Source organism: Choloepus didactylus, chromosome 10 (genome assembly GCF_015220235.1).
Source record: "Choloepus didactylus isolate mChoDid1 chromosome 10, mChoDid1.pri, whole genome shotgun sequence".
Lineage (NCBI taxonomy): Eukaryota > Metazoa > Chordata > Mammalia > Pilosa > Megalonychidae > Choloepus > Choloepus didactylus.
This window is the reverse complement of record NC_051316.1, coordinates 25,643,826-25,670,869: the sequence shown is the minus strand read 5'-3', so window position 1 is coordinate 25,670,869 and position 27,044 is coordinate 25,643,826. Positions and strand designations below refer to the sequence as shown.

Sequence of the window (27,044 nt, the reverse complement as noted above, 5' to 3'; positions counted from 1 at the left end):
ACCCTCTGGATAAATACAGCATCCAGGGAGCCCAAAGTGGTGGAAATAAATGAGGAAACTCTTCCTTATGATAGAATGATAAATGCAGAAGGAATATATTTTAACAATCACTATTTAGGTAACCATAACTGCTTTAGGCAAGAGTCACAAACATATGCTAGAGGTGAAAGTTTGAGAATTACCAGGATATCTAAGCCCAAAAGTATCTCATCACAAGACAGTTATTAGTACAAAAGGTAAACGGGTGACCTTGCGATAGAGAAACTTAGAAGTGCCCTTCTTAGCAAGTTAACATCAGTAGCAATGGGACTAAGTGACAGCATGGAGCTCCTGGTCTGACATCCTGAGAACTCAGCATCCCTTCTGTGCTACTGCTGCTGTAGGTGCATTACTAGGCCTAATAATAAGGAAACAAAGGAAAAGCCCAAAATATGCCCCAAATTCTTGAAATATGACATTGCTATAAAATACAAAGAAATGACAAGGAGCTGTTTGAGATTAATGGAGACTAAGTAGACATGACAACAGAATGTAAGGCATAATACTGGGTTTTCTTTTGCTACAATGGGTGTTGTTTGGAAATCTGGTAAAATATGAATAAGCTCCACTGGCTAAATCCTAGCATTTTATCAACATGTTAATTTCTTGATTTTGATAAATATTCTGAGATACTCAAGATATCATTTTGATAAAGTATTTTATATGTTGAAATGTTGGATATCTCCCCTGATATCAATCTTTTTAGTAAAGAATAATTCTGAATAAGTGCTTATGATCCTATCGGGTATCATCGGGGTTTCTCCTGTGTGAATTTTCTGATATACATTGAGTTTGCACATCACACAGAAGTCAGATTTTTCAGTTTTATTAACCTATGGTGAATATACTTCATGATCAAGTACACATAAGCCTACAGATGCTGAGCAGAGAACAAGTATACTTCCTTATCACAGAACAACCGTGTACGTGGAGGAGAAATCTCCATTTCACAGTCACTCTTTCACTCTGGCAATTTCAATCTTATATTGTCCTTCCTCAGTGCATGAGTCCCATGGTTTCCTCTGGGAGAATCTTTCTGTTTTGATGAACAGGAGACAACATTAAGATTTTGAGGGATATTTTTAATGATACTTGTTTGTTACTGACTCCTATGTCCCACTATTCAGGGGTTGGTGGTGATATGATCTCACTTGGATGAAAAAATGGTTGGGAAATTTATACTACCTGTATTCACAGGTTTTGCTTGTTTGTTTTACTGTGTATGTTCTTGGATGTTTTGATGGGTTGGATTTCCAGCTCAAAATTTGTGCACATTCTATATGTTCATATATTTAATCCTCTGTGCGGGCTTTCTTATGTTCTCTGAAGCTTAATTTCTGGCTGAATATTTTCCTGCATTCACATCTCTAGGATTTCTCCCCTGTGTGAGTACTCTTGAGGTTTAATTTCTGGCTGATTTTCCACACTGATTATATTTATTGGATTTCTCCCTGTTATGAGGTCTCTGGTGTACTCAGATATGATTTCTGGCTGAAAGATTCTCCACAAAGATGTACATTTACAGGGTTTCTCACTGGTGTGCATTCTGTGAAGCTTTCTTAGAAATGACTTCACTTCAAAGGTTTTCCTACACTCACCATGATATATGATTTTTCCTGTGTGACTTCCGATGATTGATTTCTTACATTCATTACAAACAGTTTCTCACCACTGTGACTTCTCTGATGTACTACAAAGACTGACTTACAGTCGAAAGATTTCCCACATTCATTGCATTAAAAGGGCCTCTCTCCTGTGTGAGTTCTCTAATGGACTCCCAGGTATGATTTCTGGTTGAAAGATTCTCCACACTGAGTACAAATACATGGTTTCTCTCCTGTGTGAGTTCCCTGATGTCTTCTTAGGACTGATTTTGCACGGAAAGCTTTTCCACATTCATTACAAGCATAACGTTTCTCTCCTGTATGGGTTCTCTGATGTCCTCTGAGAACAGATTTATTTATGAAAGATTTTCCACATTCATCACATACATAGGGTATTTCCCTAGTGTGAGTTCTCTGATGTTCTCCGAGACATGATTTCAGACTGAAACATTTCCCACATTTGCTACATTTATAAGGTTTCTCCTGTGTGGATTCTATAATGTACTCTGAGTTGTGATTTCTGACCAAAAGCTTTTCCACACTGATTACATTCAAAGGGTTTCTCCCCTGTGTGAGTTCTGTGATGCTTTCTTAGGCCAGACTTCAGTAGGAAAGCTTTCCCACATTCATCACATTTATATGGTCTTTCTCCTGCATGAGTTTTTTGATGTTGCTTTAGGCCTGAAATATGGCTGAAAGATTTCTCACATTTGTTACATTCAAATGGTTTGTCCCCTGTATAGACTGTCTGATGTATTTTGAGGGTTGACTTATAGTCAAAACATTTCCCACATTCATTACATTCAAAGGGTTTCTCCTCTGTGTGTGTTTTTTGATGCATTCTTAGACCTGACTTGGTACTGAAAGCTTTCTCACATCCATCACATCTATATGGTTTCTGTCCTGTATGAGTTCTGTGATGTCTTCTTAGGCCTGACTTCTCGGTGAAAGCTTTTGCACATTCACTACATTCATAGGGTTTCTCTCCTGTGTGAGTTCTCTCATGTCCTCTCAGATTTGATTTATACCTGAAAGATTTTCTACATTCATCACATTTATAGGGTTTCTCCACAGCATGAGTTTTCTGATGTTCTCTGAGATTTGATTTATGAATGAAAGCTTTCCCACACTGATCACATTCAAAAGGTTTCTCCCCTGTATGAGTTGTCTGATGTATTTTGAGAGCTGACCTATAGTCAAAATATTTCCCACATTCATTGCATTCAAAGGGTTTCTCCTCTGTGTATTTTTATGTATCCTTAGAACTGGCTTTGTACTGAAACCTTCTCACATCCATCACATTTATATGGTTTCTCTCCTGTATGTGTTCTGTGATGTCTTCTTAGGCCTGACTTTTCACTAAAAGCTTTCCCACATCTATCACATTTATATGGTTTCTCTCCTGTATGAGTTCTGTAATGTCTTCTTAGGCCTGACTTCTCACTGAAAGCTTTTCCACATATATTACATTCATAGGGTTTCTCTCCAGTGTGAGTTCTCTGATGTCCTCTGAGAGTTGATTTATATCTGTAAGATTTCCCACATTCATCACATTTATAGGGCTTCTCCCCAGTATGAGTTCTCTAATGTTCTCTGAGATTTGATTTATGGATGAAAGCTTTCCCACAATGATCGCATGGAAAAGGTTTCTCCCCTGTATGAGTTGTCTGATGTATTTTGAGGGTTGACTTATAGTCAAAAGATCTCCCACATTCATTGCATTCATATGGTTTCTCCACCATGTGTGTTTTGTTTATGTATTCTTAGATCCGACTTTGTACTGAAAGCCTTCTCACATCCATCACATTTATATGGTGTCTCTCCTGTATGAATTCTGTGATGTCTCCTTAGGCCTCACTTTTCATTGAAAGCTTTACCACATCTATCACATTTATATGACTTTTTTCCCTGTGTGAGTTCTCTGATGATTCCTGAAGCCTGAAATATGGCTGAAAGATTTCTCATATTCATTACATTCAGAGGATTTCTCCCTTGTGTGAATTCTCCGATGTGCTATGAAGACTGATTTATAGTTGAAAGATTTCCCACATACACAGCATTCAAAGGGTTTATTTCCTGTGTGAGTTCTCTGATATTTGCTTAGGTGTGATTTCTTAGTGAAAGCTTTGCCACATTCATAAGTTTTGTCTCCTGTGTGACTTTTCTGCGGTCAAATTGGATGTCAATTAGGACCAGAACTTTTTCCATAATGAAAAGATTTTATCCTATACGAATTCTTTGATTTTCTTTGAGGTGGGATTTTCCGTCCTATGTCAGTTCTTGGAATTTGTGTGATGCTACTGAAATCATCCCCATTTTCATTACAATTATATTCATTTACTTCATAGTCATTGCTATCCTCTTTATGAATGTTTCTTGAGACAATAAGAGTAGATTTGTCACATTTTTCTAAAACTCGTATTTATAGGATTTCTCTTTTGTGTGTGTACTCTTAGATGTACCAAGGGCAGTCTTCTCAAGGGAAGTTTTTCCTTCTCCTTCATATTTAAAATCTTGCCCAAAAGTGTGAACTGTCTGATGTTGAATAACTTCCTCCTCTGGACTGTGAGCTTTCACATTTTTATTATATGGAAAACCCTTATCTCCATTAATTCTGCTGTCCTTAATAAGGAGGTGCCATTTCTCACAGACATTAAACTCATCAGCCTTCTCTCTTGAGTACTGACAGTGTGCCATCAATGAGGTATGACCAAGGTAAGTAGGTCCTGCAATGTCACATGTATAGGGCATTATTCTTGAAGGAAAAATGTTTATGTCCATATAATATGGTGTTCCTGAGATGTTCTCTTGCTCTGCAGTCAACATTTTGTTGGAGAATAAAATTTGCCACAACTGTTTGCCTTGGTTTTCTGAGCTCTTCTCTAAGAGTTCATCTCATTGGCAGTCTTCTAAAAATAAGAAACTTAAAAAATACTTTATGACAGTTAACATACTTCTTCTGGTATGAGGCTTATACATATATTCCCTACTATCTGACTCCTTTGTTTCTGGATCAGTCTCCAAATAAAACAGGTAATCCCAAATGTATATTCCCTAAATTTCTTTTTTGGTTAGAAATGAAATAAAAGTTTCCAAAGTGGAGAAAGAGAGAAATCGTAAGTGAATACAATACATATTTGGCATTTTGAACTACAATTCTCAAAATCAGTCTACATTCTTCATTTGGAGTACACTTTGTACCATTCTACATGTCAACAGCAAAATAAATTTTTAATGGCACTGATTTCTTCATGTTGTAGGTCATGCTTTAATTCTTCTTGTGGTGCCATTCATGGGAACACAAATGTACAAGTGGAAGTGTTAAAGTGATGCGTATAATTCATTTCTCTACCTGCACTGAATTCCCTGCTCTATCCCAGCTCTATTATATCAGATATCTTAGTCTATTATATCAGGGCTGTTCAATGAACTTCTCTTGATAATCAATCTTAACTTTCGTCCTTTCAACATGTTCATTTATTTTCCTAAAACTAGTTTTGCACCTACTTTCAATTCTTAATTCAGTTTTTCATCTTCTTTTCAACATATTTCAGTTTTAATGATTGTGAGAACCTAAAGGTTTCAACATGGTTACAGAAACCTTACAAATATCTTTTATATTTATTTATCATAAATTTCTTGTGTATATGTTACTGCTCTACCCTGTTGCTATCCACATTCCATGCAACAAGTCAGGCCTATCCTAAAAATACATGAAGGCCATGCACTGACCTAGCTACCAAAAGATGAAAAGATTTGAGATATGATTTTAGAAAGTTTTACATTGACTGCATGTTCATTGTGTATTCTAGCTACCATTCCACTAGTCCACAGTACTTTCTGCTCTAGTCTCAAGAAGCCATTGGTGCCTGCTAAATGGTTCACTTGCAACAATAATCCTACAGTCATCTTTTCTCTACTTATCCTGCACTCCAGCCTTGGCTAGAGCCCAAGGTTAAACAATAATTTTTTTGAATGGATTCTTATTTCTTCCAATGAACTTAAGCACTATTTATTTAAAAATCTGAAGTAGTTACTATGTCCTTCTCTTAACAATGGATACATGGAAAGAACTCACATATCTGAGACACACAAATTTTAAGCAAATTACCATCACTAAAATCAACTGCATCTTAAAACTGATGTCATGTCTACATTAAAATGGGCAGCATTTCCTCTTGGTTGTACCGTAGATAATGGTTCAATGGCATCTTATCTGATATAAAATATTTCATGCAGCTTTGCTTAAAATATTACCCTCATCAAAAAGCAGTCAGCCACATAATTATCCAGAGAGCTCTTTTATGCATAAGGGCTTTGACACAGGGCCAATCCACAGCTTTAATTAAAAAAGACCCAGAAATCTGACTTAGACATTTGCAGCTAGAGATAGTATTTCTGAATGAATTAATATGAAATACCTCTCTCTATCTGGCTGTGGGTCAATCTATAATGTAATTATAAAATATTTACTATATTTTACATACCACAGTATGGAAGAGTAAAACAGAGACCACTCTATTCGGTGGATCCAATGGGGAATGGAGCTTATTTAATAACTGTATGCTATCTGGCATAGACTGTGTGATTAAGTCTCATGTTCTTCTCACGTATTTCTCGAAGTGGGTTGAGAGTCTAAAAAGGAAGAGAGAAATATAGGCTAAGGTATTACAGGATAATTTTATGGGAGAAGTGGGAATCTGAGGCAAATTGTAAGATGTGTAATAATAACAATAACAATAATGTGCCAGGCACACTAAGGAATTCAATGCAGTGAAGTACTTAGAATTTACCTAGGGAGAACATACATTGATAAAAGCCATGATGTAGGGGAAAATGTCATGTATATCATTTAAGAGACTGGATGATATGGAGTTTGGCAGGAACAAAGGCAATGGAAAGAAGTAAATCTGATAATGTAAGATGGGCTTGTAATATAGTGGTAACTGAAATATAAGAAATTGTCTAAGTCCACATATTAGGTAATAAGGGGAAACCATATGTTTATGTGTCAGCCTATAACAAGATAAACTAGGTACTTTATATAAAAGTGATACCAATTAGGAAGTAGGAAAATCAGGAGAGAGAGAGAGCAGGGTTCTACTTTTGGGCAACATCAGTAGACAGAACATGAGAAGTGAGAATGAGACCTTGTAACAAATGGAACTAATATTACAAATCATTGAAATATCAGTAAGAAGGGATAACAGAGATGAGAGATGTAAAAATTTAAAGTGAATTAATGGCTATCCATTATTGGAAGAGAAATGTAGTGAAGTAAAATAATTATAGGGGTAGTGGGAAGGACAGAAGAACTTTGATTCAAAAGAGAAAATTTAGTAGAGATTCTTGAAGGTACAGGGAAATTTAGTACAGATCACTGAAGGCATAGGAAATGTTGCGTTAGAGTAGAGATGGGACAACATACATGCAAGTAATACAGGAAGACCTTATTTTACAGAACCAATACATTCCAAGACCCTTCGAGTAAGTTGAAAATTGCAAATAACAAACCCCATTATTTAGTAAGTATTTCTTGTACGAACATACCTATCACAGATTTTTTAAAAATAAATAAGGCAAATAAACACTCTAGTAACAGTAAAAAAAATGTGAACTTTTTTCAATTGCCAATCATGTATACCTGAATTCGCGTCTTATGAGTTCACGTTAAACAAGGTTCTACTGTAATTTGGTGATCACTGGGATAAAGCAGAAAAGATTAAATCTGAAGATGGATGAGGCAATGCGGGACTTACTGTATAGGAAGAGGAGCAGGGCACAGAGGGCAGAGTGTTCAGAATCAGATACTGCAGGAGGAGGAGGAGCCTGAGAGTCAAAATGCATCCACTCAAGAAATATTTACTGTAAGGCTACTATGCACCTGATTTGTGTACCAGGCTCTGGAGTAACAACTTTTAACAGTCTTACTAGACATGAAGAGGAGCTGATGTGTGCTTCAGAGAAATCATAAAACAGAGGAAGTGGCATAACTAGACTACCTTAGATGAGGGATGTAATTTTTAAAAAGGTGCTTATGGGAGGCCATGCTGAGAAGAGGGCACTCATGACAAGATCAGAATTCTTTATCTATTATAGTAGGAAACCCTCTGTGGGGCATATTTGTAGTAAATACCATCTTTCACTCATTGATGTGTCTCTTCCTAACTTTATAAAAACATAAAATTAACATAAATGTGTATATAAAACCCTTCATGTGTTTCAACAAGTGGCAGAGGGTGAACCCTTTTGTATAACTATCATACAGGTCAAGAAAAAGAAAATGTCTGGCTACGAAAAATCCCAGGTATTTCTTCTTGAGCAAAACTTTCTTCAGGCTAAAAGGTCAGGAATATCATGAAATTTATAGTAATAATTTTATAGTACCATTTACTTTTGCCAGTTCTTTTTTAAAAATGGAATTACAGAGCTTATTAATCATCTTCATTATTGTCTGGCTTCTCCGCTCAACACTGTGAGACTTATCCATGTATTTGCTTGTAGCCACAGTTCAGTACATTCTCTTTGCTGTATAATACTATTCCTTTCAATAAATACACCACAATTTATTTCTCCATTCATCTGTTGGTGGCTGGTTTTCATTTTGTAACAAAATTTTCACATGCTTCCTGGAACAGTAGCATACCACTCTCAAAAGCACATAGCTAGGGCCGGAAATGCCTGACATGGCATATGTGTATCTTTGCCTTTATTCAACAATACCCATTGATTTTAGAAGTCGTTACACCAGTTTCAATTCTACAGCAGTGATGGAGAATCTCTGACGCTCCACATCCTTATCAACTCCTGCTACTGTCAGAGTCTTAATTTCTGCCAATCTTAAAAATACACAAATGTGTGGTGGTACTTTGTGACAGTTTTATTTTGCAATTCAAAATTGAAGAGGTTAAAAATCTTTCTTTCCCCATGTTTACTAGTCATGTGGCTTTCCACTGGAGAAGCTCCTTACTAAGTCTTTTGCCTATTTTTATGCTGGGCTGCATGCTTTTCCCTCATAGATTTGCAGACATTCTTCACATAATCTGAACACTACTGCTTTCTTGGTACTACATACTACAAAATATTCTGCTATGTTGTGGTTTGTTTTTCCACTTCTTTTTGATTAAAATTATGAATATTACAGTCGAGTTTATGTATCTTTTCTCATATACTAAATGATTTTTTGGTCTTAAATTGGTTCCCTACCTAGAGTAAGAAAGATTATCTCCTATATTTTCTAATAAAATATTTACAATTTTTCCTTTAATCCACCCAAATTGATGTTTGCAGTATGGTGTTAATCGGGGACACTTCATTTGCAGTGTCACCTGTTAATAAATCAAGTGTCATTAAAATATGTCAAATTTGAGGTGGTCTCGGGGAACCTGACAAAATTTTCTAAAAAATGTTTCCAGTAAATTTGCTCTGTTAAGTGCATTTATCTTACCATAATTAGGAAGGTTGTATTATGCTCTAGTTGTTATCCTTTTAATGATAATATTACAATTCCTCAATTACCTATTCATTTAGATGGGGTGCTGGTTTGAATCTGTTATGTACCCCATAAAAAGCCATGTACTTTAATGCAATCATATGGGGGCAGACTTGTTATGGGTGGGATCTTTTTATTAGGTTGTTTCCATGAATATGTGACCCCGCCCATTCAAGATGGGTCTTGATTAGTTCACTGGAGTGCTTGAGGGACCTCAGGAGCTAATACAGACACAGACACTAGGAGATGCAGACAGAAGAATGTTTGGAGATGTGAATCTAAGAAATGAAGCCCAGAGTTTTCCCCAGAGAAGGTAAGAGAGGACACCCAGATGCTCAGAGAGAAATGCCCTGGGAGAATAAGCAACAATGTACAGGAGCTGACAGAGAGAGAAGCTAAGAGAGACAGATGCCCAGAGACATTTTGGAGAAAGCCATTTCGAAATGAGAACCTGGGAGGAATGGACAAGCAGATACCAGCCATGTGCCTTTCCAGATGACAGAGGTGTTCAGGACACCATCAGCCTTTCTTCAGTGAAGGTATCCTCTTGTTGATGCCTTAGTTTGGACACTTTGATGGCCTTACAACTATAAATTTGTAATCTAATAAATCCCCTTTATAAAAGCCAATCCATGTCTGGTATTTTGTATAACGGCAGCTTTAGAAAACCAGAGCAGATGGCATACAGAATTTCCCTATTATATAATAACTTTGCTTCCTCTCTCTATTCCAATCCTTTAATTCCGAATTTTAGTTGCTTTAATAACATTTTTTAGTTTTTCTCTTTTTCCTTTCAATATACACCTATCACTTAATTTTTCAGTTTTAAACGATATACTTATCCATCATATTTTCAAGATGGAAAATCAACAGGCTAATACCCCATTCTTTTTGTTAGATCTTCCTTTACACATTTCTTTAGGTATTTTATTTTTAAAATTCCAAAGGTAAAGGCCTCTAGAAGGAGAATGCTGAAAAAATATTTCAAAATGCCTACCAATAACTGATCACTTTGGATCTAATTTCCTTGAATACCTTCTCCTAGTACTTAATATCTCACCTGTGTAGCTCTTGTTTAGAAATCCTTCTAATAACCGTGGCTCTTCTTGTTCCAATGCCAGGATCAGTTCTGGTTTTGTAAAGCAGTACCCTGTAAATGGGAAATAATTTAGAACTTGAGTGAGCTGCATGGGCCTCACTTTCGATGAACAGGAACATAGACATAGCTTAAAATGTGGCACACTGAACATGCTCATTTTACCCATTAGGGAGGGAAGTGACAACAGAAAGCATTTTCTTAACTCAAAAAGGACCAATCCCTTTACCCTCTGAATCACAAACCTAAAAAATTTTAACTTCTACAAGGCCAACATGTTGGGTTTCAAAGAAGCGACTGATGGGGATGCCCATTTCTGGCCATGATGAAGTAAAAGGAACTAATTTATCGTTCCATATCAGCATCTACAAAACCACACAAAATACATGAAAAAATACTTTTTAAGACACTGGACATCAGGCAGTTCAAACCAGCGATTCTTGACAATAGGGAAAGTACTGCAGAAATGGCCCCCTAATATTTAAAAGAATATCACAAAATCCAGCACTCAATAATATTAAAATTCACAATATCAAGCACTCACTCAAAAATTATGAGGTAGGAATAGAAGCAGGATATGTGACTCTTAACTAGGACAGAAAATCAATAGCAACAGAATAAGAATAACACATCAGAAAAAATCAGCAGTCAAGCACATTAAAACAGCTATTAAACTGCATATGTTCAAGAAGACAGAGAAAAACACAATCATGATAGAGACATAAAAGTTATAATATGTTCCAAATAGAAATGCTAGATATAAAATAAAATGTCTGAAATGGGAAAGGAAAGCAAGCAACCAACAAACAAGAAAATATTGGATACAATTAATAACCAGAGACACCACATAAAGAAAGATGAATGACATCAGCAGATGGTGACTTTATAAACAGAGCATCTATGACCTGTGGGATAATATCAAGCTGTCCAATATATGTATGACTGGGATTCCAGAAAAATCAGAGGATGGAAGAAAACATCATAAGAAATAATGGCCAAAATGTTCCAGTTTAGATGACACTAAGTGATGATGCTACATGAATTCCAAGCAGAAGAAACATTTTTTCCAATGAAGAAAACCACATTAAGGTATATTTTAATCAGATTGTGAAAAATTAGTGATAAAAAGAAAATCTTAAGCAGACAGAAAAAAGACATACTATGTACAGAACAATAACGATAAAATGAAAACAATTTATCAGAAATTATGCAAAGCAGAAGACAATAAAGTGACACTTCTAAAAATTGAAAGAAAAACTCATTGTAAAATTCTTAACCTAACAAATATGTTTTCTGATGTAAGGAAAATGTTCAGAGATAGATTGTGGTGATGAACGCATAACTATGTTATCATACTGTGGACAGTGGATTGTATATCATGGATGATTGTATGGTGTGTGAATGTATTTCAATAAAACTGAATTTAACAAAATAAATAAATAAATAAATGAACAAATGGTCTAATCAGTACAATTAAAAGGGAAGACCCAGCTACAGGAGATATGAGAAATCCACTTTAAATATAAAAACACAGAGAAGTTACAAGTAAAAGTGAAAGGAAAGAAAAAGATAGCACGCAAACACTAATAAAAAAAATAGTCTGAGCAGCTATATTAATATCTGACAAAGTAAAATTACCTACCAACAACTAATACAAAAAATATCTACCAACAACTAATATGAAAAATAATGGCAATATCAAGTACTTGCCATGAAAGGGAATAACTTGATCTCTCATACATTGCTGGTGGGAATACACAACGATACAGCCAATCTGGATAATATTGGGCAATTTCTTGATAAACTAAACATATACTTACAATATGACCTAGAAATGTCACTCCTGGATATTTATCCCAGAGAAATGAAAACCTGTATATAAATGCTTATAGCAGCAATATATGTAATAGTCCAAAACTGAAAAGAACATAATGTTCTTCAACAGATGGTTAGAAAATCTGTTAAAATTCCTACTATGGAAAACTGTGCAGCAGTAAAAGGAATGAACTATTGTGCTGGTGTGAAGCTGTTACGTACCCCATAAAAGGCCATGTTCTCTTCATCCATCCCTGTGGGGGCAACCTATTGTGGGTAGGAACTTTTGGTTAGATTGTTTCCATGGAGATGCGACCTCACCCATTCAGTGTGGGTCTTAATCCCTGTGTCTGTTTGGATACATTATGTCTCCCCCAAAAGCCATATTCTTTAATGCAATCTTGTGGGGCCGACTTAGTAGTCTTGATTAGGTTTGAACGTTTGAGTGTTTCCATGGACGTGTGGTCCTGCCCATTCTGGATGGGTCTTAATTAGATCACTGGAGTCCGTTAAGAGATGCTTAGGAGTCAACAGAGATGCTAGTAGGCGACCCAGATGCATGCTGATGCTTAGAGATGCTTGGAGATGTGGACAGAAGGATATGTGAAGATGCTAAGATAGGAGATGAACCCCAGAGTTTGCCCTGGCAAAACTAAGAGAGGACTCGCAGATGCTTAGATGCACAGGAGCTGAAGCAGCTAAGAGAGACAAGCCCAAAAATATTTTGGAGAAAGCCATTTTGAAACACAGCCCGGGAGCAAAGGACCAGCAGATGCCAGGTCTTTTGCCTTCCCAGCTGACAGAGGTGTTTCCAATGCCAGCGGCCTTCCTTCAGTGAAGGAATAATCTTGTTGACACTTTAGTTTGGACATTTTTATGGCCTTAAGACTGTGAATTTGTAACCAAATAAACCCCCTTTACAAAGGCCAATCCATTTCTGGTATTCTGCATGATGGCAACATTAGGAAACTGGAACAATCCCCTTGCTGGAGTCCTTTATGAGACGATAAAAGACAGATGAAACTCATAGAGCACAGACAGACATTCTGCAGACAGCCATTGAAACCAGAACCAGGGGAGAAGCTAAGAAATGAAATCCAGAGTTTGTCCCAGAAGCTAAGAGAGGACCCAAGGACGCTTAGAGAGAAAATGCCCTGGGAGAAGCAGAAAGGACTCACAGGAGATGAGAGAGAAAGCCACTGAAACCAGAGCTCAGCAGAAAAGGACGAACAGATGTCACCACGTGCCGTCCCATGTGACAGAGGAATCCCAGATGCCAGCAGCTTTTTTCCTCCAAAAAGGTATCTTCCTCTTGATGCCTTAATTTAAACATTTTCATGGCCTTAGAACTGTAAATTTGTAACCTAATAAATCCCCATTGAAAAAACCAACCTATTTCTGGTATATTGCATTCCAGCAGCTATAGCAAATTGAAGCAACTATTTATATGAACTACAACTTGGATGGACCACAAGAGCATTATGCTGAACAAAAATGCTAATCTCAACACAACACATACTGTATGATTCCATTTACATAATCTTCTCAAAATGACAAAATTATACAGATGGAAAACAGATTTGCAGTTGCCATTGATTAGGAATGGTGGGTGATAGGAGGTAGGTTTAACTATAAAGGAGTAGCACAACAGAGATCTTTCTGCTGATAGAATAGTTCTGTATCCTGACGCAGTGGTGGTTACACAAAACTACAAATGAGATAAAATGGCACAGAACTATTCACACACATTGTACACAATATTACTTGTGTTTATACTGTATTATAGGTACAGAGGATATAACCATTGGGATAAACCTGATGAGGAATACAATTTTTGCTAATTCCTGTGAGTCTATAATTATTTCAATAAAACTATTTTTTGAAAAATTACATGCAAAAAACACAAAAAAATCCTAAAATCACTTTCTTCTTCAAAAACCACTACTTAAGTATTGGAATAGCTAGAAGTAAATACCTGAAACTATCAAACTCCAACCCAGCTGTCTGGACTCCTAAAGATGATTGTATAACAATGTGGATTACAAGGGGTGACAGTGTGATTGTGAAATCCTTTTGGATCACACTCCCTTTATCTAGTGTATGGATGGATGAGTAGAAAAATGGGGACAAAAACTAAATGAAAAATTGGATGGAATGGGGGAGGTGATTTGGGTGTTCTTTTTTACTTGTATTTTTTATTCTTATTCTGATTCTTTCTGATGTAAGGAAAATGTTCAGAAATAGATTCTGGTGATGAATGTATAACTATAGGATCATACTGTGAATGGCTGATTGTACACCATGGATGACTGTATGGTATGTGGATATATTTCAATAAAACTGAATTTAATTAAAAAAAAACTATTTAAGAAAATAAAAAGGCAAGTCAAAGATGGAGACAAAAAGTTTGCAAAACATATATATGATAAAGATCTGACCACTTTCAACTCCACAAGACAAGAAAATAAACAAATAAAAAAACCCACCTGAACCAAAAGAAAAGGACTAAAGATTTGACCAATTTCACTAAAGATTTATGAATGGCCAAAGAGCACATGAAAAGAGGTGCAACACTGCTAGTTATCAGGGAATACAAATTAAAACTCAGTAAGATACAAGTAGAACGCTTAAAAATAATCAGCCATATCAAACCAAATGTTGGTAACCTAAAGCAATGAGAACACTCATACATTGCTAATGGGCATAAAAAAAACAGCATAGCCAGTTTGAGACCATCTGGCAGTTTTGGTCAGATACATACAAGAAAACTCACTGAGCCTAATCCTTAGTATTTACACAAGATAAATGTTGTTGCAAAACAGATGTTGATGCAAAGACCCGTATGCAAATGTTCGTAGAAACGTCATTCATTATAGCCTCAAACTGGAAAAAAAATATGTGTATCAACTGGCAAGTGATAACAAATTGTAGTATAGGTGTGCAAAGCAATACTACTTGGGATAACAAGAATAAACTATTGATATACACATATATGCATCTCGAAAGCATTATGAAAAGTGAGAAAAGGTAAACAAAAGAGAGCACATACTTAATGGTTTCACTTATATAAAATTTAAGAAAAGGCAAAATTATTGCAATAGAAAGCAAATCAGTGATTGCTGGGCTCAAAGGGGTAGGGATGGAGAAAGAGGACTCCCTGTAAAGGGCTACAAGAAAACTTTTTGAGGTGATGGAAATATTCCAAATCATGATTTTATTGGTAATAATGAACTGTATACATTACTAAAAACTCATAAGAGTTGTACACTGAAAAGTACTGAATTTCATTTTCTGCTAAACACGTGACTAATATTTTAAAAAGAAAAAAGAGAAACGCACTCTATAGGGGGTTACATGTTAGGCTCTGCTCACCCACTGAGACGAGGTGGCTGCAGTTCTCCAGCATCACATCTCTGTACAGGGTCCTCTGAGCAGGGCCCAGGTGCTGCCACTCCTCCTGGGTGAACTCCACAGCCACGTCCTTGAATGACACTGATGCCTGTAACAGCACATTTCTGGTCAATCTGAAAGGTCCAGAAACAGGTGACATGGAAATACCTTACGAAATTACTGTTGAGAGTTTCTAAAAAATTGCTATAAAGCATGCTGTGGTGGTTTGAAGCTATATGTATCTCAGAAAAACATGTTCTTGAATATAATTCTTTCTTCTGGGTGTAAACCCATTTTAAGTAGGTACCTCTGATGAGGCTACTTCAGGGAAAGTGTGACCCAACTCATTCAAGATGGGACTCAATCCTACAAATATGTACAATTTCCTAACTGTAATACATATGGCATCTCAAATGAGTAGAGAAAGGCTGATATCAATGTCATAGGGATAGATGGCCCTCTGGGACATGAAAGTTAGATCTATACCTCACCCCACAGAGTAAGACAAATTCAAATGCATACAAAGATCTGAATCTAAAAAATAAAGTCCATCACATTCTAAAAGACTACACAGAATGATTCTTTACAATGTTACGGTGGAAAACGCCCAACTATGACTCAAAATCAAAAATAAAAACTGTTAAGTTTGACAATATGAAAATCAAATGTCTGTATGAGGAAAAAAATCGTAAGTAAGACAAACGTACAAATGTCAAACTCGAGGAAAATTGTGCAATTTATATCACACATACAGAATAGGACCAGTAAGACATACTAGATACCATAACCAGCACATTAATAGAAGAATGGGTAAGGGATAGAGTTCAATAAAAAGAAATAGAAATGAAAGATGGTGCAGCTGCTGCAGAAGACAGTTTGACAGTTGTTCGGTAAATTAGGTATAGAATTACCATATGCTGTGGCAATCCCACTTCTAGGTATATACCCAAGAGATCTGAAACAGGGAATAGAACAGATATATGCATATCAATGTTCATGGTGGCATTATTCACAATTGACAAAAGGTGAAAGCTATGCAAGTGTCCATCAACCAATGAATGGATAAATAAAATGTGGTGTATACACACAATGGAATATCATTCAGCTGTAAAAAGGAATGAAGTCATGATACATGCCACAACATGGATGAACTTTAAAGACATCATGTTGAGTAAAATAAGCCAGACACAAAAGGACAAATATTAAGTTCTCACTGATTTGAAATAATTAGAATAAGCAAATTCAGAATATAGGTTACTAGGGTCTAAATTGGGGGGTGGGGTGGTAACTTAATGCTTAAATTGTACAGAATTTCTGTTTGGGCTGACTGTAAAGTTTTGTAATAGATGGTGGAGCAAGCACAACATTGTGAAAGTAATTAACAGCACTGAATTATATATGTGAATGTGGTTAAAAGGAGAAATTTTGGTTGCATATATGCTACTAGCATAGACATTTTTAAAGAAAGACCAACACAGAATTATACAACACAATGAATCCCATGTAAACAATGGACTATAGTCAATAGTATAATTATAATAACATTCTTTCATAAATTGTAACAAATGTACCACAGTAATGCACGGTGTTAAGAATAGGATAGTATATGGTAACTTTGTATTTTATGCATGATTTTCCTGTAAACCCACAGCTTCTCTAAAAAAAACTATGTAGTATACTTTGGAGGATTGTACGTTATGTGCATGTATCTCAGTAAAACTGCATTTTAAAAAAATTATGTAGATACCTGCCACCACTTTACATTATGATTTCTGACTCTGGTGTCATGTTAATAGAGGCCTTTTTGTATTTAAAGAGAAAATCTCATGTATCTTCTTCTAGTACTTTTATTTCTTGATTTTGCTAGCCTGGTTATTACTTCTGCATTTGACTACTCATTCCCTTTGAATGTATTTGTACTTAAAGAGTGAGCTAATTTTATTATTTTTTTCCCAAACACTTATCACTAGCCCCCAAACCTTCATTAAACAACCCTTCATTTCTTCTTTCATTTTTTAAGAAAAAATTTAAATTAGAGATTTGGGTTTACAGAACAATCTTGCAAAAAATACAGGATTTCCATAAACCACCCTACCACCAGCACCATGCATTTGTGTGGAACATTTGTTACAACTGATGATAACACTTTTTAATAATTGTACTTTCTAAAAATGATTCTTAAAATCACCTTTGTTTTACCGTCCATACATGCATGACCTATTTTGTATTCTGTTTCATTGTCCTTTCTCTTTATTGTGGCACTAGAATCAACAGATTGTAATATAGCTTTATAACTGGTAGGGCAAGTCCCTCTCATAACAACCTGTTCAAAAACTTTCTTGCCAATTTTGCATATATACTTATAAGAGTTAACAAGTAAAGGTCTAACAAAATCCATTTTAATTAGAATGGAAAAAAAATGGTAAATATTTCAGGAAGAATAGATATTTTAAAAATATTTAGGAGAGGCGGGACAAGATGGTAGAGCGGTGAGGTGTGGGTTTTAGTTATTCTTCCAGGGCAGTAGGTAGAAAGCCAGGAAATGTGTGGACTGGAAATCACAGAGCAATCTCACTTTGGCCATACTTCATACAACAATAACAAACGCGTGGAACAGCTGAGATCAGCGAAATCTGTAAGTTCACATGGCCAGGGGACCCACACCCCTCCCTGCCAGGCTCAGTCCTGTGAGGGGAGGGGCCATCAGTGCTGGGAACCAGGAGGGAGAACTACAGTTTCAACTCTGATTGAAAACTCAGACTGCGATCAAAAACTCCAAACATAGATAGACTGAGACAAGACACCAGAGAATCTGGGAGCAGTCAGCCTGGTGGAGAGGAGATAGGGCTAGTAAAAACACGAAAAAAAAAAAAAAAAAAAAAAAAAACACCTCCAAAAATAAAAACAGAGACTTTTTGGAGTTTCAGTGAACATAAAACAGACAAGGGCAGGGCTCAAACAGAATCAGGTGCACATGCAAATCCAGAGGGCGAGGACCCTTGTCTGAAGAGTCAGTTTCTCTGCTTTCTTGATTGTTCCTTAAAGGCCCAAAACTCCTTGTCTCTTAGCATTTCAAAAGCCCATTAGATCTGCAAGGAGCGCCCTTCTTGCCCTTCTTTTTCTTACTTTCTTTCTTTTTTTAAAGAAAACCTTTTCCTCTTTTTTCCTCTTTTTCTAAAACAATTACTCTAAGAAGCCCATTACAGAAAGCGTCAAAGACTTGCAATTTGGGCCCAGGGAAGAGCAGAGATAAGACAGCTCTGAGGAACAAAGCAGTAAGTCTAGTGGCTGAGAAAATGTGCTAAACGGCCTAACTTCCCAAGAAAAAGGGGGCATCCCCTTACAGCCATCTTCCTGGTGGGCTGGGAATGCTCCTGCCTGGCACCAGCGCCACAGCCCAGAGCTGCCCCAAACAACTCAGTGTGACGGGACGTGTTTCCAGCAACACGCGCACACGCCACAGTATCTGGCATTGACAATAGCCTTTTGCGCACCTGCAGCTAATTGTCCTGGAGCTGGGAAGGCAGAGCTGTGTGAAAAGGGGGAAATTAACATGCCCTATTCAGCCATCCTTTTAGCACGCATGGAACACCCCTGCATGGCCCTGTGGCCCAGAACTTCCCTTGGGGGACCGCTCTCATAGGCGACATAGCACAGTCTTCCTTCAGCAGAGGCCCTAGGAGGGCACAGCTTGGAAGAGGGACCCACTCATAAGTCCCTGGGACCCTACACCAATACCAAGGACTTGGGGGTCAGCGGCAGAGAAAAACTGTGGCGAGACTGAACTGAAGGACTGTACTATGGTAACAGCTTTAAATCTCCAGGAACACCAGGGAGATTTGATTATTAAAACCGCCCTCCCTCCCTAAGCGCTCAGACACACGACCCACATTCAGGGCAGGCAGGACCAACTACACACCCAAACTTGGCGCACCAACTGGATCCCCACAAGACTCAGACCCCCACTCACCACAAAAACAAAGTTGGGGAGAATGGGCTTGAGGGGAATAGGTGGCTCGCGGATGCCACCTGCTGGTTAAAGCATACTCCATGAAGCTATAGATCTGACAAATTAGAGACAAGTGTTTGAATCAGCCTACATATCAAAAAAGAACCCTATCAAGTTAAGCAAATGCCAAGAGGCCAAAAACAACAGAAAATTTTAAAGCATATGAAAAAAACAGATGATATGGATAACCCAAACCCCAAACACCCAAATCTAAACATCAGAGGAGACGCAGTACTTGGAGCAACTAATCAAAGACTAAGGACAAACAATGAGAGCATGGCACAGGATATAAACTACTAAGGACAGACAACAAGCCTGGCACAGAATATAAACAACATGAAGAAGACCCTAGAAGAGCATAAAGAAGAAATAAAGAAGAAATTGCAAAAGTAAACAAAAAAAATAGAAGATCTTATGGAAATAAAAAAAACTGTCAACCAAATTAAAAAGATTCTGATACTCATAGTACAAGACTAGAGGAAGCCATACAACAAATCAGTGACGTTCAGGAATGCAAAATGGAAAAAGAAAGAACAAAAGAAAGAATAGAGAAAAGATTGAAAAAATTGAAATGGACCTCAGGGATATGACAGATAATATAAAACATCCAAATATAAGAGTCATTGGTGTTCCAGAAGGGGAAGGGAAGGTAAAGGTCTAGGAAAAGTATTCAAAGAAATTGTTGGGGAAAACTTCCCAAACCTTCTAAACAACATAAATAGACAAATCATAAATTCCCAGCGAACTCCAAATAGAATAAATCCAACTAAACCCACTCTGAGACATATTCTGATCAGACTGTCAAATACTGAAGAGAAGGAGCAAGTTCTGAAAGCATCAAGAGAAAAGCAATTCACCACATACAAAGGAAACCGCATAAGACTAAGTAGTGACTACTCAGCGGCCACCATGGAGACCAGAAGGCAGTGGCATGACATATTTAAAATTCTGAGAGAGAAAACTTGCAAACCAAGAATTCTGTATCCAGCAAAACTCTCCTTCAAATTTGAGGGAGAGCTTAAATTTTTCACAGACAAATAAATGCTGAGAGAATTTGCTAACAAGAGACCTGCCCTACTTGAGCTACTAAAGGGAGCCCTACTGACAGGGAAACAAAGAAAGGAGAGAGAAACATGGAGAAGTGTTCAGTACTAAAGAGATTCAGTATGGGTACGTTAAAGGACATTAAGAGAGAGAGGGAGAAAATATATTGGACAAACATAAACCAAAAGATAGGATGGTTGATTGAAGAAATGCCTTCACAGTTATAACGTTGAATGTAAATGGATTACATGCCCCAATTAAAAGATACAGATTGGCAGAAAGGAAAAAAAAATATGTACCATCAATATGTTACATACTAGAGGCTCACCTTAGACACAGGGACACAAAGAAATTGAAAGTGAAAGGATGGAAAAAAATATTTCATGAAAGCTACAGCCAAAAGAAAGCAGGAGTATCAATACTGATCTCAGATAAAACACACTTTAAATGCAAGGATGTTATGAGAGACAAAGAAGGCCCCTACATACTAACAAAAAGTGGCGATTCAACAAGAAGAAATAATCACAAATGTTTATTCATCCAATCAAGGTGCCACAAAATACATGAGATAAACACTGGCAAAACTAAAGGAAGTAATCGGTGATTCCACAGTAATTGTGGGAGATTTCAACACATCATCACTCTCTCCTACAGATAGATCACCCACACAGAAGACCAATAAGGAAACGGAAAACCTAAACAATCTCATAAATGAATTGGATTTAACAGACATATATAGAACATTACATCCCAAATCACCAGGATACACATTCTTCTCTAGTACTCATGGAACTTTTTTCAGAATAGACCACATGCTGGGACATAAAACAAGCCTCAGTAGATTTAAAAAAAATTGAAATTATTCAAAGCACATTCTCTGATCACAATGGAATAGAATTAGAAATCAATAACCATCAGAGACTTAGAAAATTCTCAAATACCTAGAGGTTAAACAATATACTTCTAAACAATCAGTGAGTTAAAGACATAGCAAGAGAAATTGCTAAATATAGAGAGACGAATGAAAACGAGAACACAACATATCAAAACCTATGGGATGCAGCAAAAGCAGTACTGAGAGGGAAATTTATAGCACTGAACACATACATCAAAAAGGAAGAGCTAAAATCAAAGAACTAATGGAGCAACTGAAGAAGCTGGAAAATCAACAGCAAACCAATCCTAAACCAAGTAGAAGAAAAGAAATACCTAGGATTAAAGCAGAAATAAATGACATAGAGAACAAAAAAAATCAACACAATAAATAACACAAAAAGTTGGTCCTTAGAGATGAACAAGATTGACAAGCCCCTATATACAATGACAAAATCAAAAAGAGAGAAGAGCCACATAAACAAAATAAGGAATGAGAAAGGTAACATTACTGTGGATCCCAAAGAAATTTAAAAAAATTAAAGGAGGATACTATGAAAAACTGTATGCCAACAAACTGGATAATGTAGAGGAAATGGACAATTTCCTGGAAACATATGAACATATGAACAACTTCGAGAAGAAACAAATAAATGCCCAGGGCCAGATGGCTTCACAGGGGACTTCTATGAAAATTTCCAAAAAGAACTGTCACCAATCCTACTTAAACTCTTTCAAAACATCAAAGAAAACTGAATACTACCTAACACATTTTATGAAGCTAACATCAATCTAATACCAAAACCAGGCAAAGATGCTACAACAAAGGAAAAACTACAGGCCAATCTCCCTAACGAATACTTGCAAATCGAATTCAAAGACACATTAAAAAAATCATACACCATGACCAAGTGAGCTTCATTCCAGGCATGCAAGGATGGTTCAACATAAGAAAATCAATCAATGTATTATAACACATTAACAAATCAAAAGAGAAAAATCAAATGATCATCTCAATAGATGATGAAAAAGCATTTGACAAAATTCAACATCCCTTTTTGATAAAAACACTTCAAAAGGTAGGAATTGAAGGAAACTTCCTCAATATGATAAAGAGCATATATAAAAACCCACAGCCAGCATAGTACTCAATGATGAGAGACTGAAAGCCTTCCCTCTAAGATCAGGAACACGACAAGGATGCCCACTCTCACAACTGTTATTCAACATTGTGCTGGAAGTGCTAGCCAGGGCAATCAGCAAGACAAAGAAATAAAAGTCATCCACACTGGAAAGGAAGAAGTAAAACCATCATTATTTGCAGATGATATGATCTTATATTTGGAAAAACCTGAGAAATTGACGATACAGCTACTAAAGCTAATAAACAAATTTAGCAAAGTAGCAGGATACAAGATTAATGCGCATAAGTCAGTAATGTTTCTAAATGCTAGAAACGAACAAAGTGAAGACACACTCAAGAAAAAGATGATATTTTCAATAGCACCTAAAAAAATCAAGTACCTAGGAATAAACTTCACCAAAGATGTAAAAGACCAATACAAAAAAAAAAAACCACATAACTCTACTAAAAGAAATAGAAAGGGACCTTAAAAGATGGAAAAATATTCCATGTTCATGGATAGGAAGGCTAAATGTCATTAAGATGTCAGTTCTACCCAAACTCATCTACAGATTCAATCAATCCCAACCAAAATTCCAACAACCTACTTTGCAGACTTGGAAAAGCTAGTTATCAAATTTATTTGGAAAGGGAAGATGCCTCAAATTGCTAAAGACTCTCTAAAAAAGAAAAACGAAGTGGGAGGACTTATAACCCCTGGCTTGAAGCTTATTATAAAGCCACAGTAGTCAAAACAGCATGGTGCCAGCACAAAGATAGACATATTGATCAATGGAATTGAACTGAGAATTCGGAGATAGACTCCCCAGATCTATGGTCGACTGATCTTTGATAAGGCCCCCAAAGCCACTGAACTGGGACATAACAGTCTTTTCAACAAATGGGGCTGGGAGAGTTGGATATCCATATCCAAAGAATGAAAGGGGACCCCTACCTCACACCCTACACAAAAATTAACTCAAAGTGGATCAAAGATCTCAATATAAAAGACAGTACCATGAAACTCCTAGAAGATAATGTAGGGAAACATCTTCAAGACCTTCTATTAGGTGGCCACTTCCTAGACTTTACACCCAAAGCACAAGCAACAAAAGAAAAAACAGGTAAATGGGAACTCCTCAAGTTTAGAAGTTTCTGTACCTCAAAGGAATTTGTCAAAAAGGTGAAGAGGCAGCCAACTCAATGGGAAAACATTTTTGGAAACCATGTATTTTGCATATATAAAGAAATTTTATGACTCAATGACAATAGTACAGACAGCCCAATTATAAAATGGGCAAAAGATATGAAAAGACAGTTCTCTGAAGAGGAAATACAAATGACCAAGAAACACATGAAAAAATGTTCAGCTTCACTAGCTATTAGAGAGATGCAAATTAAGACCATAATGAGATACCATCTCACACCAAATGGAATGGCTGCCATCAAACAAACAGGGAACGACAAATGCTGGAGAGAAGGTGGAGAAATTGGAACTCTTATTCACTGTTGGTGGGACTGTATAATGGTTCAGCCACTCTGGAAGTCAGTCTGGCAGTTCCTTAGAAAATTTGATATACAGTTACCCTTCAACACAGCAATTGCACTTCTAGGTATATACCCGGAAGATATGAAATCAGTGACATGAACAGATATCTGCACGCCAATGTTCATAGAATCATTATTCACAATTGCCAAGAGATGGAAACAACCCAAATGTCCTTCGAGAGATGAATGGATAAATAACATGTGGTAGATACACACAATGGAATACTACGCGGCAATAAGAAGGAACAATGTCGTGAAACACATGACAACATGAATGAACCTTGAAGATGGAATGCTGAGCAAAATAAGCTAGGCACAAAAAGAGAAATAATATATGCTATCACTAATGTGAACATTGAAAAATGTAAAACAAATGGCTTATAACGTAGAATGTAGGGGAACTAGCGATACAGAGCAATTAATGAAGGGGGAACAATAACCCAATAAGAACAGATAAGCTATCGTGGGTAAATTTAACGTTCTGGGAATGCCCAGGAATGACTATGATTTGTTAATTTCTGGTGGGTATGGTAGGAACAAGTTCACAGAAATGTTGCTATATTACATTATTTTCTTGGGGTAGAATAGGAACATGCTGGTAGTAAAGTTTTAGGTTAGCTGTCTATTTCTTACTCCCTTGTTATGTTATGGTTTGTTTGAAATGTTTTTTTATTGTATTTTTTTAAGATTTTTTTTATATAGTTAATAGATAATTAAAAAAAAAAAGAGTTAATTAAAAAAATGAAAAAAATATGCAGAGCGCTCCTGAGGAGCTGATGGAGAATGCAGGGGTGTTGGGCTTCCCCACCTCAATGGTAGCTGATGTGCTCACAGATATGGAGGAGTGGTGGCTTGATGGGCTGAGCCTTCTACCACAGGACTTGCCCTTGGGAAGACTGTTGCTGCAAAGGAGAGACCAGGCCTCCCTATAATTGTGCCTAAGAGTCTCCTCCTGAATGCTTCTGTTGCTCAGATGTGGCCCTCTCTCTAACTAAGCCAACTTGGCAGGTGAAATCACTGCCCTCCCCTCTATGTGGGATCAGACACCCAGGGGAGTAAATCTCCCTGGCAACATGGAATATGACTCCTGGGAAGGAATCTAGACGCGGCATTGTGGGATGGAAAACATCTTGACCAAAAGGGGGATGTGAAACGAAATGAAATAAGCTTCAGTGGCAGAGTGATTCCAAAGGGAGCTGAGAGGTAACTCTGGTGGGTACTCTTTTTTTTTTTTTTTTTTTTTTTTGTGGAAAATACTATAATTTTATTAAAGGACACAAAGAAACATTTGTCTGTTATGTTCATAGCTTTTAGAAAAGAGTTTGAAACGTGTTCCAGTTTGCTAATGCTTCACTGAAGGATGGCCATTGGTGTCCAGAAAACCTCTGTTAGCTTGGAAGGCATGTGGCTGGCGTCTGCTGATCCCACGTTGAGTTTCAGCTCCTCTCTCAGTTCCTGTGCATTCTTCAAAGTGTTGCTCTTGGGGCGTTTGTCCTCTCTTAGCTTCTCCATAGCAAAAGTCTGCTTTCAACAGCCGTCTTCAAACTGTCTCTCTAAGTTGCTCTCCAAGATGTCACTCACAGCTGCTCCAAACTCCTTGTCTGTCAGCTCATTTACATGGTTCCAGTGTTTTAATTCAGACTCACCCTGAATGGGTGGGCTAACACCTCCATGGAAATCATCCAATCAGAGGTTTCACTCACAGTTGATTGAGTCACATCTCCATGGAAACATCCAAAGGATTCAATCTAATCAACACTAATACATCTGCCCATACAAGACTGCATCAAAGACAGTGGCATTTTGGGGGACTTAACACATCCAAACTGGCACACATGGCAAATGCTGAGGAAATATTTATTGAATAGGTGCATGAATCTGAATAAATGGAGAGAGATGCCATTTTCATAAATGAGAAAAGTTTACATTGTAGAGCTCTCAATTCTTTTTTTTTTTTTTTTTTAACTGTAGTTCCAGTGTGGTGAGGGAAGACACAAAAAGATGGAATGGGATCGGTAATGTGGTATAAGAGGGGCAAAAAAATAAAATAAAAGGAAAGGAAAGGAAAGAAAAGAAAAGGAAGAATAAAATAGGAGCCATGCAGGGACTGATGATGATAGGGTGCCATGAACCACTCAATCCAATAATGTGTTCCTGAGAGCCAGGAGGGGCAGTAAGAAATGACAGAATTTTCAATTAACCAAAAGTAGAAAGTAATAAAATAAAGCTGGAAGCTATGGCTGATATGTTTGATGGTGATCACGATCCAAGCTTGATAAACTGACCTATGGGTTGGCCTGAGCAAGATGAAATGTGAGAGTTAAAAGGGTAGAGTCTTGGTCTTAGGTCCATAAACTCAATGGCAAAAGCATAGCATGGAGAGAATTAGCTGTATCACACATAAAAAAGATTTAGGAATTTTGGTTAATTTTAAGCTTAATGTGAATAACAGGATGATACAACTGATCACCCCTCCTCCCCCCCAAAAAAAGAAAAAAAATGATTTTAGACTGAATTAATAAAGTAATAAATGTAATCATGTAAGCTGACAGCTCTCAACTCTATATTTGTGAGCCCATCCTTCTGACATCAATACTTATGTCTCAAAAGCATCTTGTATTCAGCAGGTATATTAGTTTTTTCTCCTAAATGCGCTGTTCTCCTAGTAATTTCTGTCTGGGATGTCCTGTCTTGTCACTGTCTATGAAGTGACAATGCCAAAAACTCAGGCATCAAATCATCCTCAGTTTAAGTCTTTTCCTGACCATCACATATTTGTTGTTTTTTTAATGCAATTTTATTGAGATATATTCACATACCATATTGTCAATCCAAAGAATACAATCAGTGGTTCACAGTATCATCATGTAGTTGTGCATTCATCACCACAGTCAATTTTAGAACATTTTCATTACTCCCAAAATAAATAAATAAATAAAAAAGAACACATAAAACATTTTATACCTCTTATCCCCCCAATTATTTGTTTATTTTTGTCTTTATTTTATTAC

The 27,044-nt window shown here is 36.8% G+C and overlaps 1 protein-coding gene across 20 annotated transcripts in view; it reads right to left on the bottom strand.

The window, feature by feature from the left end:
• The window catches only part of LOC119505353 (zinc finger protein 782-like), a 96,420-nt gene that overhangs the window by 56,407 nt on the left and 12,969 nt on the right, over positions 1 to 27,044 (bottom strand). For 6 of the 20 annotated variants that reach the window (XR_005210726.1, XM_037798068.1, XM_037798067.1 and 3 more), the window contains 3 exons: positions 15,419 to 15,570; positions 12,269 to 12,313; positions 10,196 to 10,285 (listed from right to left, as the gene is read on the bottom strand). Coding sequence is in view for 12 of the 20 variants with exons in the window: in XM_037798068.1 (XP_037653996.1) it covers positions 10,196 to 10,285; positions 12,269 to 12,313; positions 15,419 to 15,570 (287 nt within the window). In the remaining 8 variants the exon portion in view is untranslated. Of the gene's footprint in view, positions 1 to 6,167; positions 6,279 to 10,195; positions 10,286 to 12,268; positions 12,314 to 15,418; positions 15,571 to 27,044 lie in introns of those variants that run through there. The other 14 variants (XR_005210719.1, XR_005210720.1, XM_037798063.1 and 11 more) reach the window with 5 other exon arrangements.